The 11,400-nt window shown below is 32.9% G+C and overlaps 1 protein-coding gene across 12 annotated transcripts; it reads right to left on the bottom strand.

The window, feature by feature from the left end:
* Nucleotides 1-1,365: 1,365 nt before the first annotated feature.
* Nucleotides 1,366-10,773, bottom strand: LOC111062617. Of its 12 annotated transcripts, none has more exons than XR_005571889.1 (5): nucleotides 10,065-10,265; nucleotides 9,517-9,628; nucleotides 4,216-4,282; nucleotides 3,119-3,280; nucleotides 1,366-1,634 (listed from the first exon to the last, which is right to left on the bottom strand). XR_005571889.1 is itself a non-coding variant. In XM_039433346.1 (5 exons), the coding sequence occupies exons 1-4, from the start codon at nucleotides 10,696-10,698 to the stop codon at nucleotides 3,215-3,217; spliced, it is 321 nt and encodes a 106-aa protein (XP_039289280.1). In that variant the 5' UTR covers nucleotides 10,699-10,773; the 3' UTR covers nucleotides 1,366-1,666; nucleotides 3,079-3,214. The 12 variants fall into 12 exon arrangements, 6 of the variants coding, with proteins under 6 accessions (XP_039289280.1, XP_039289274.1, XP_039289287.1 ...); XM_039433346.1 differs by lacking the exon at nucleotides 10,065-10,265 and adding an exon at nucleotides 10,623-10,773 and having other exon boundaries at nucleotides 1,366-1,666; nucleotides 3,079-3,280; XM_039433340.1 differs by lacking the exon at nucleotides 10,065-10,265 and adding an exon at nucleotides 10,623-10,771 and having other exon boundaries at nucleotides 3,079-3,280.
* Nucleotides 10,774-11,400: the final 627 nt, after the last annotated feature.

Raw genomic sequence — 11,400 nt, forward strand, 5'->3', positions numbered from 1 at the left:
CCCCGACGTTGACCAGTGCCTGTTTTTGACCCGAACAATATGGTACAGTAATCCTATGCTTAATAAACACAACTAAGGGCCAAGCCACATGAGTAATATTTTCAGACGGCACGACAGACAGGAAGCTGTCCGATTGGCAGATAGGGTTTGCGTTCGGGAATTGGCCTGATAATCAGCCAATCGGAGATATTTCTGCCTTGCCGACTTGTTTCAAACGCTTCGTTAGGCTTGGCCCTAACTCTATTTGGTCAACTACGGTAAGCATAGGCAACTCGGTAACACATAAAAATTGTCAACTATCAACATTATGATGTTGACTACAGCACCTTTGTATTTTCATTATGATAGGTAATCGATATTTCTACATCTCATCAAACACTGTGTCAGAAGTAACTTAAAAATGCGTTTACACCAAAGTTATTAACTTAATCCTTATAGATTCTATTAGATTGAACATAACTTATCATACACATGATGAACATTATAAGTGAAGTCAAGTTTTGTTAAGTTCCGTTTCAATCTAATAGAATCTATACCGGTAAGGATTAAGTTATTAACTTTGGTGTGAACGGAGCTTAAAGCATTCCTTATTTCTCTTAATTATTTTACTTTCTATATTTCCTTAATATTTTATTCAACGATTAATTTATCCAGCTATAGAGGCTGAGAATGCTTTAATTTTGGTTGTAAACTAAAGTAGCATCCAGTAGCTTTAATTAACAAGGCTAATTTCGATCAAGACCAACATATTCGTCACGGCCCAATGAAAATCGGCCATATATCGAATATAGAATAAAATATACGTTCTAATTGAAGTCGCATTTTTCTATGTTTGTACGTGATTGTGGGTTGTACTGTATTTTATTGGTTGAAATTTAGCTTGATGAGTACCGTACCGTAGTAGGAAATAACAATATTTTCTGTTCTATCCTCTATGGTAGTACAATAGAAAGATGTAGGCCTGATAATAAATGTTATTCTATTTCTCTTTACTATTATTAGTAAGTACGCGAGTATAGTAGTTCGTAGTGGAAGAAGTACAGTTGGAGTGAAGCATCAGAACAATGCTCAACGAATAATAATTATGTCTTGTAGGCGAATATGTCTTTACTCATACTTCATAATTAAATACCAAATTTGGTTTTGGAAATACAAATGCTTCTGCAACTACGATTATTGACAAGTAAATAGAACAAATGCTGTAGTTTTTGTAAGTTATGATGGATTCGTTGAAGAATCATACGATAGAATCATCTTCTAAATTACATTCAGACTCTTTTTGAAACAATAGTAGTGTTAATACAATGTTCTAAAACTAAATGGATATACCGTATACAATGGATAAAAAAATATAAAATGTGACACTAACTTGAAAAAGAAACCTTTTATTTCAAAGACTTCTACTATGGAACAGCTAGTGCTTTATTACAATAATGTACAATACGTAGGGTAACTAGTAGAAAAATGCACTATGATACAGGAATAACAAATTCCAATTCAAATCAATCTTATTCCATTTGAATGGTATCACATTTACTTTTGAGTGCAGGATTCGAAGGTTTAATAGATATGATCCCAATCAAGGTAACCGCCTTCAAAAGTCTTTCGCCATCATAAGCCAGTCTTCTATGTGCCTGTAAAATGTTGTAAAATGTCAGAATTTGTCCTGCAAAACATTAAGAAATCATTTAATAAAATAAGTTTGTATTTATTGCTGAATGAGCTATTTTTATAAAATAGTATAAGTAACAATATTATTTTCATTGGGTATTAGTAGTGCTGACATCAAAACTGAATTTTGAAGCTCAAGTGAAGGATAAATCTGAGAAGGCGAATCTGGGGTTGAACTTGGCATGGAGAGGCATTTTTAATAATGCTAAGGTAGACTTTCCAGCTAAATGTAAATGGTTTAAAGCTTGCGAAAGGGCTGTACTGTGTCACGGAGCTCAGGTATGGGATTACAGGCATATTACAATGTAAGTTACTAGGTTATTTTTAGGCTCATGGTTCAAACTGGTAAGGCAGGACAAAATACCTTATTTGATGGAAATGATTAATTTATTTGAGATAAGATGTTTGTAATTTGTTTAAGTTCCTTTTATTTGTATTCTCTGAGTTGTTACTATCGCATTAGGTATGATTTTCATGGGAGAACATTGTGTTGGTTATTTTATTTGATTAATATATATGAGCTTTTGTTCGGAATTAATAAAATTTGATTTTTAGATAATAATTTGTTCTACGCATTTTTAAGATTTGTGTTTGACTGAAAAAAAAAATTATTATTGAATTTTTCCGGCTAGCAATTGTTCAATCAAGCTGTAAATTGTATGAGTTTTCATATATATATATATATATATATATATAGTATTGTGTAATCTTGAATAATAAAGCATTCTTTCTATTTATTCTATTCTATTATCTATAATGCAAAAGTTTTCGCTAATGTGCGATGCACAAATTTTCTGTCCTAATGTCAGTACAACCAGTTTGAAAAAGCAAAGCAAGTAAAAGCAAAGCAAATCTCAGTATAGTGATATGTAATTTTTGAATAGAATGATTTATCATTCAAACCTATTTGTATACATTATTAGAAATTTAAAAGCCTAGAGATTGCAATAAAAATTCAAGTAAAATTTGAGTTGACAGGTTGTTGAGGAAGCTAAAAAACTTTGAAATTCGATAAATTGGAAGAAATTAATGTAAAATAGTGGGAAGTAATTTTAGCCAATAAACCTCACGTGTTAATTTCAGCAGAACTTACATAATAATGAAACAGGAAAGAATAAAAAATCTTAAATTATGTATAATATGTAACTTGAGACAAAAATTACCGCTTCCCATGCTTGAATCTGTATAATCAGAATGCTTGAATCTTAATATTCATTGAAGTGATTTGAAACAAATTTTTCTTCATCACAATATATGGGCAATGCTCAACCATTTGCATCAGGCAAATGCCTAAAATTGCATGATGTCCCATAATTTAAAATGTCAATAGTCAAGAAATCACATTGAATCATGAAATAGTTAACATATTTCAAGAAATTATTTCGATCCTCAAAGCTTTTCAATTACTTGATAATAGGAGTAAAATGAATGCTTTGATTACTGCGACCTTCCTTGGTGAACGGGTCCGACCACATTATGACAGAGATGTTCTTGAGAATTGAATAGGTTCCTGGATTCATGGATTTGATAGCTTTTACCACAGCTAAACAGTCGGCAAGTTGATTTCACCTCCTTCTTCCGCTTTTATGATGCAGTACAATAGGTTCACCTGGAATCAAAATAATGGACAAAATCAGAAATCAGATTATAGTGTAATTTAGTATTGTAATTATGCTTTATTTGGAAAAGTAAATTATGCATTTTCTCCTGTAGGAGGCGAGTTAATAGTATGTAGCACACCGACTAAATTGTCATCACATTGATATAAGTTCATGAGACTATGTTCTATGATAATCACCCGTTAGATGCACTTCATTCCAGTATTTCCTAGAGGAGAGACGCGCATAAGGACACCTCAAGGATCAAAAACTTCATTCTTTTCACCGCTCTCTTTGATATCTGTAAAATACTTATTTGCAGTAGTGTAGCGTGTCTTCGTTTGTTATTCACGTGAAGAAATGCAGATGATCGATAAAACTTCTTGAAACTGTAAATTCCAATATATTTTTACAAATAATATAAAATGCAAATTAATTTAAACAGTTCAATTGTAACAACATTGATATTTTTACATTTCCGAGTATGTCAAATTATCCAATTCAAGAGAACATCTTATTTAACTAGGTAATTTGAGAGGTTTTATTGAAAAAAGCTGTAACCAAGGTCTTAAGCTGAATAAAACCACTGAATTGAAAGTCAAGCACTTATTCTGATGCAGTATGTACGTTTAACATAGTGACTTCAGACTTTTAACATATCAGTGCTTCAAAGTGCCAGACGTTCAATCAGGTGGCATAATTCAGCTATAGGCCTCAGTCAGAACTCTTCACCCTAATATATCTCTTAATTATGATGTATCCTCAATTGGACAATAAACGTGAGACTAATTTGGACAATAGGACAATCTAATTGAACAATAGAGACTTGGATGTGTAGAAACATTAAAACATTGAAATCACTACCTTCACAGTAATTCTAAAAACCTAACATCCTTTTTGGGACACTATATAAACCAATAATCAAGTAAAGTGAGGAACTACTTACCAAGGAATTGTGTCTTTCGGAAAGCTTTCTATGTGGTGACAGGCAGACATAAATGGCATTTTTATTTCTAAAAAGAAAAACGTATTAGTAGAAGAACGAGTTAAGTAGAAGAAATAATAATTAAAAAGATTGAATGCATCATACTAGAGATTAATCTACTCTCAATCCACATGAAATTTATATTGATTTTTATTTCTAAGGGTTGCATCCATTTTGCACGTATCGTATAGAGCACTAGCTGACTAAAGAGTGCAGCCTTACTTGTCTTAGCTATCATGGCCGACATATTCCCTGTTTTGATAAGCCTAAAAGTTTGGTCAGAATGGACTCCCTACTTTCAAATCAGTGAAGAGTGCGCAGGTGAATAGTGGAATAAGAGTGGTGGTGTTATATGGCGGAAACTATGTCATTTTAAGTATTCATGTTCATCATGCAGTGTTAAGGTGAGCATCGAGGCTTTATTGTTGGAACGTTCTTTAAAAACAATGACAATGTGGTAGCGACGCAGATGCTTTTTGTAGGCGGTTTGGTTTGAATCTTCATGACAGTTCCTGATCTGGTCGAAAGGATCTGCACTTCCTAGAAAACAAGCTGGGCAACCTAAAAAAGGTGGGGTACCTGAAAATATCGCGGCAGTGAGGGCGTCCATTGAACAATCCCTATCGCGCTCTGTGCGGAAACATCCAGCTCCACTTGGAATATCGTCCAGAAAAGCAAGGCGAATTTTACACTTCGATCTCCATTTACACCCCTAAAAGATTATGGTTGTTTCAGACGACTGGTTAAAGCATACAGATGCTTGCAACGCACTCTTAACCTCTGTGCAACACGATACTATTCAGTGGTCTACAGATGAACCATATTTTCACGTCTCCGGATCAGTAAATACAGGAAGTACAGATCCAGTCGACCATACAGTAGTAAGCCATTCCTTAATGGCGTCGCATAGGTTCATCAGAAAGCCAGTCATGATGATTCAAACCAAACCACCTAAAAAAGGTTTAAAAGTTGCATTTTTCAGCGTTTTGCTTCCACGCTCATATCTTGAAAACAATGCATTCAACCGACATAACTAACTATTCAAAAATGAAGCTTGATACATTCTCTACACTTTTTGTTTAGTGAAATTTTGTGATATTCCCAACAGTTCCCCAGATATTCGCTCTTGAAGGTGTGTAATTCTTAAAATAGCAGGTTTTTATCCAATGTTTTGCTCTTTCATGGGTCATAGCTCTCCAAAAATGCATCATAAAATGGGGACTTTTGATATGTTCTCCTCCTAACTAGTTTCAACATAGCTGATAAGTCAAAAATGTTGTTTAAAACATTCCCTCCAAATTCCTTTGTCAATTGGTCTATTGTTGCAAAAATGGATATTTCACACTCAACACTAAAGCTGCTGCAAAAGGTGTTGAGAAATTTGTAAAAGTGTGAATTTATACATCAAATTGAGGAGAATTTAATGCTCTATAAGCTCATAATCAACATGGATTTTTCCCATCGATTTTTAAAAAGTTATAAAAGCAAAAATAGAAAAAAATTGGTGGCAAATGTGTTTTTTTTAATGTCACACCTTCAAGAGCGGATATCTCGAAAACTAGAGGAGATAAAAAAAGTTGTAGAATGAATATTGTAGGAGATCATGTAAGCTTTAATTTGTTATATATGATAGTTATGGTAAGTCCTTAAGATACATATTTTTGAGTTTTATGCGAGAAACCAAAAAATGGTAAATGGAAACCACAATTTTTATACTGGGACAAAGTCACCATAATTTTAACCTAAAATGACTTTCTAAATGATCACTATGTATAACAATTAAAATATAATTAAAAACAAAAATAAATGTACTCGCCGATATAAGTCTTTTAGAAATGAGTTTTCTAATAGGCTACGAAGTTTTCAGACAACAAAATCACAAGATGAAGCAAGAAGCTAGATTTTATGTCGATAATTCAAGTAATATACCGAGATTCGACAAGATATTGATTGTAAAACCTAGATAATGATCAAGGCTACGGATATAAATGTTAAACATCGATTTCGGATAACAGATATCGGAGATAAATGATTTGAATCTTTTTCCGCGACGTGGGTCAAAGTCACCCCGGTATTTTACAAAGGCGACTTTCTAGAAGTATCTTAAGCCTAGGTGATGAAAAATGATACAATATAAGTAGAGTTATAATAAATGAGGTTATGTAGAGTTCTTTTTTATTATTGTATTAACTTAATGATAAGTTAATAGGAAAAATATCAAATAAAAGAATCATTGCTATAGATTCACAAAAAAGCTTGTAGTGCACCCAATAAAACACAGAAAGCGAGACAGGATAAGGGGCTAAGCTATCTGTGATAATAGGAAAACAGTTACCGTACAGGAAAACTTTATTTTCTATATGAAAACATAGCAAATCAAGTATGGGTGCCTCAGTAGCCTACCTACCTTTACTTATTGCAAATGTTAATTAATTTCATTAGATTATTGGAACACATCAACTTATATTTTATAGCTTTTATAAAGTTTCTAGTTTTTAATGTTCCCGAAGACCTGGCATTACTGGCAAGGGCTGAAGAAGTTAAATCATAAAGAAGTAAATAAACCATTTCACAAAACTTAAGTAACTTACATCTAGTTTTAATAGGTTGATATTAAAAGAAAACTTACTTGGTAGGTTTTTGATATTTCATTAGCTTCATTAACTTGAGCCATTCGTTCTCCACAGAAAACTCAAAATATAGGTACGATATAGGCAGTAGTAGCCTAATGCTATTGTTATCTGAAAAATAGTTTCCAATTAGGCCTAGCATAAATTAAATAAATATAGGCTAAGTGAATTATCATCAGCCTAGGTGATGAAAAATGATACAATATAAGTAGAGTTATAATAAATGAGGTTATGTAGAGTTCTTTTTTATTATTGTATTAACTTAATGATAAGTTAATAGGAAAAATATCAAATAAAAGAATCATTGCTATAGATTCACAAAAAAGCTTGTAGTGCACCCAATAAAACACAGAAAGCGAGACAGGATAAGGGGCTAAGCTATCTGTGATAATAGGAAAACAGTTACCGTACAGGAAAACTTTATTTTCTATATGAAAACATAGCAAATCAAGTATGGGTGCCTCAGTAGCCTACCTACCTTTACTTATTGCAAATGTTAATTAATTTCATTAGATTATTGGAACACATCAACTTATATTTTATAGCTTTTATAAAGTTTCTAGTTTTTAATGTTCCCGAAGACCTGGCATTACTGGCAAGGGCTGAAGAAGTTAAATCATAAAGAAGTAAATAAACCATTTCACAAAACTTAAGTAACTTACATCTAGTTTTAATAGGTTGATATTAAAAGAAAACTTACTTGGTAGGTTTTTGATATTTCATTAGCTTCATTAACTTGAGCCATTCGTTCTCCACAGAAAACTCAAAATATAGGTACGATATAGGCAGTAGTAGCCTAATGCTATTGTTATCTGAAAAATAGTTTCCAATTAGGCCTAGCATAAATTAAATAAATATAGGCTAAGTGAATTATCATCAGAATAAAACTAAATAGCCAAAATAAGTTAAATCAATAAAATATGGTATGCTACTCTAGTTTTAAGTTTGATGTTTTTAATTAAAAACATTGAAAATATAAAGTTGTCTTTCTTATTGTATTACTTTATGTGATACCCATGATTATAAAATAAAGTGATAAACAATGAAACAATGTTGATCAACCAATCTCATTGATTCACAGTGAAACTTGCTTATTGTTTAACTCTAAATGTATTAGGAAATACTGTACCTATGTAACTAAGTTAATGACCAACAACCTTGAAAAATAAACATTAATTGTTATCATGGATAAATAGCAACATAATATTTCAATAGGAAAATTCAAATCCTAAATAATGAAATACTTACCAACATATAAGTCAGTTTCTTTCTTGTTATAATAAAGATTTTTTTATTAGGTATGCTACATTATTGCTACTTCATTTTATAACTAATACCATAACCAACAGTAAAAACACGAATTAAAATTATAGTGGTTTATAAAATAATAGTCATGTACATATTATGCAAATTTTCAAAACTCTGTTATCTGTTTCAAACAAGACTGACGACTGTTGATGAATTTATTCTAGGTTAACTATATATAGTGAGGTCCACGTTATAATGGCAGTGGATAAAGATAGAAGAATAGCGATGCCGATTCTCTGCATTAATTAATTATATTTCTACACTGTCATAAACATAATTGGCATCGTTGTGGACCTAGAAAAGGATAATACCACCGGCTTTGTCGAATGATAGACAAGGATAGCAAAACCAAAGTTGATCTAATAGTCATTATAACGTGGACCTCACTATAGAACCCTTCATATTTGTTTTGCGATAAATTTGTTTCATCACACATTTACACAGTCTCGCTAATAACGATCGATACTGTGAGTTCGATATATTTCCAATTCCACATACTTTCAATTCCACCAGCTGACAAGATATTTTGAGTTCCAGATATTCCCAATTCAGGCGACCCTGCACTGCAATTCTAAGTGGACCTCACTATAGAACCCTTCATATTTGTTTTGCGATAAATTTGTTTCATCACACATTTACACAGTCTCGCTAATAACGATCGATACTGTGAGTTCGATATATTTCCAATTCCACATACTTTCAATTCCACCAGCTGACAAGATATTTTGAGTTCCAGATATTCCCAATTCAGGCGACCCTGCACTGCAATTCTAAGTGGACCTCACTATAGAACCCTTCATATTTGTTTTGCGATAAATTTGTTTCATCACACATTTACACAGTCTCGCTAATAACGATCGATACTGTGAGTTCGATATATTTCCAATTCCACATACTTTCAATTCCACCAGCTGACAAGATATTTTGAGTTCCAGATATTCCCAAAAAAGCTTGTAGTGCACCCAATAAAACACAGAAAGCGAGACAGGATAAGGGGCTAAGCTATCTGTGATAATAGGAAAACAGTTACCGTACAGGAAAACTTTATTTTCTATATGAAAACATAGCAAATCAAGTATGGGTGCCTCAGTAGCCTACCTACCTTTACTTATTGCAAATGTTAATTAATTTCATTAGATTATTGGAACACATCAACTTATATTTTATAGCTTTTATAAAGTTTCTAGTTTTTAATGTTCCCGAAGACCTGGCATTACTGGCAAGGGCTGAAGAAGTTAAATCATAAAGAAGTAAATAAACCATTTCACAAAACTTAAGTAACTTACATCTAGTTTTAATAGGTTGATATTAAAAGAAAACTTACTTGGTAGGTTTTTGATATTTCATTAGCTTCATTAACTTGAGCCATTCGTTCTCCACAGAAAACTCAAAATATAGGTACGATATAGGCAGTAGTAGCCTAATGCTATTGTTATCTGAAAAATAGTTTCCAATTAGGCCTAGCATAAATTAAATAAATATAGGCTAAGTGAATTATCATCAGAATAAAACTAAATAGCCAAAATAAGTTAAATCAATAAAATATGGTATGCTACTCTAGTTTTAAGTTTGATGTTTTTAATTAAAAACATTGAAAATATAAAGTTGTCTTTCTTATTGTATTACTTTATGTGATACCCATGATTATAAAATAAAGTGATAAACAATGAAACAATGTTGATCAACCAATCTCATTGATTCACAGTGAAACTTGCTTATTGTTTAACTCTAAATGTATTAGGAAATACTGTACCTATGTAACTAAGTTAATGACCAACAACCTTGAAAAATAAACATTAATTGTTATCATGGATAAATAGCAACATAATATTTCAATAGGAAAATTCAAATCCTAAATAATGAAATACTTACCAACATATAAGTCAGTTTCTTTCTTGTTATAATAAAGATTTTTTTATTAGGTATGCTACATTATTGCTACTTCATTTTATAACTAATACCATAACCAACAGTAAAAACACGAATTAAAATTATAGTGGTTTATAAAATAATAGTCATGTACATATTATGCAAATTTTCAAAACTCTGTTATCTGTTTCAAACAAGACTGACGACTGTTGATGAATTTATTCTAGGTTAACTATATATAGTGAGGTCCACGTTATAATGGCAGTGGATAAAGATAGAAGAATAGCGATGCCGATTCTCTGCATTAATTAATTATATTTCTACACTGTCATAAACATAATTGGCATCGTTGTGGACCTAGAAAAGGATAATACCACCGGCTTTGTCGAATGATAGACAAGGATAGCAAAACCAAAGTTGATCTAATAGTCATTATAACGTGGACCTCACTATAGAACCCTTCATATTTGTTTTGCGATAAATTTGTTTCATCACACATTTACACAGTCTCGCTAATAACGATCGATACTGTGAGTTCGATATATTTCCAATTCCACATACTTTCAATTCCACCAGCTGACAAGATATTTTGAGTTCCGCCGGCCTGCACGATATTCGGAGTTCCGCCTGTCAACATATTCGGAGTTCCATATATTTCCAATTCCGGCCAGCTGCAAGATATTTTGAGTTCCAGATATTCCCAATTCAGGCGACCCGGCTGTAGTTGGTATGCACAACTGGGTCGACAACAAAGTGAGTCATTTTTTCGACCGCATTTGTCGCCTCATAACAAGACAAATGCGGTCACCTCAGTAATGTGATTCACTCTGTGGCTGACCGCAATTGTCGGGAGGTACAGAAATGAAAATCGACCGCATTTTTCGCCTCTTGACACGTCAAATGTGGTCACCTCAGGAATGTGACCCACTCTGTCGCTGACCGCAAGCTGGGAGGAAGAGTGGATGGAAAAAACCCCCCTCAGCATCTGCTTTAGGTACTCAGTTGGTGGCTGGATTTGAACTGCCAAGACGGACATGGGCGGCCCTCAACAGGGTTAGGACTGGCCACGGGAGATGCGGGGCCTCTCTTAATGACTGGGGCAGTTTACCTTCCCATGCTTGTGATTGTGGAGAGGCTAGACAGACGCTGAAGCACATCATTGGAAATTGTAATATACGTGCCTACCAAGGCGATTTAAATGATTTTATTTCGGCTTCTCCACAATCACTACACTACCTTGACAACCTCGACATCAAAATTTAATATATTTACAATATCTTATTAACCTGACAACGGTCTCATGACCAGATTTTTTCTTTGACTACCTACCTATATGTTT

The sequence above is a fragment of the Nilaparvata lugens genome, chromosome 1 (genome assembly GCF_014356525.2).
Source record: "Nilaparvata lugens isolate BPH chromosome 1, ASM1435652v1, whole genome shotgun sequence".
In the NCBI taxonomy this organism is placed as follows: domain Eukaryota; kingdom Metazoa; phylum Arthropoda; class Insecta; order Hemiptera; family Delphacidae; genus Nilaparvata; species Nilaparvata lugens.

Bases quoted from the DNA above. Each gene is read 5' to 3' on its own strand.
- LOC111062617 (XM_039433326.1), bottom strand. From the start codon at position 9,659: ATGCTAGGCCTAATTGGAAACTATTTTTCAGATAACAATAGCATTAGG. The intron at 4,283-9,516 runs GTAAGTTTTCTT...TTTTCTTTTTAG, and splicing joins AAATATCAAAAACCTACCAA to AAATAAAAATGCCATTTATG. The intron at 1,635-4,215 runs GTAAGTAGTTCC...AACATTTTACAG, and splicing joins CCGAAAGACACAATTCCTTG to GCACATAGAAGACTGGCTTA.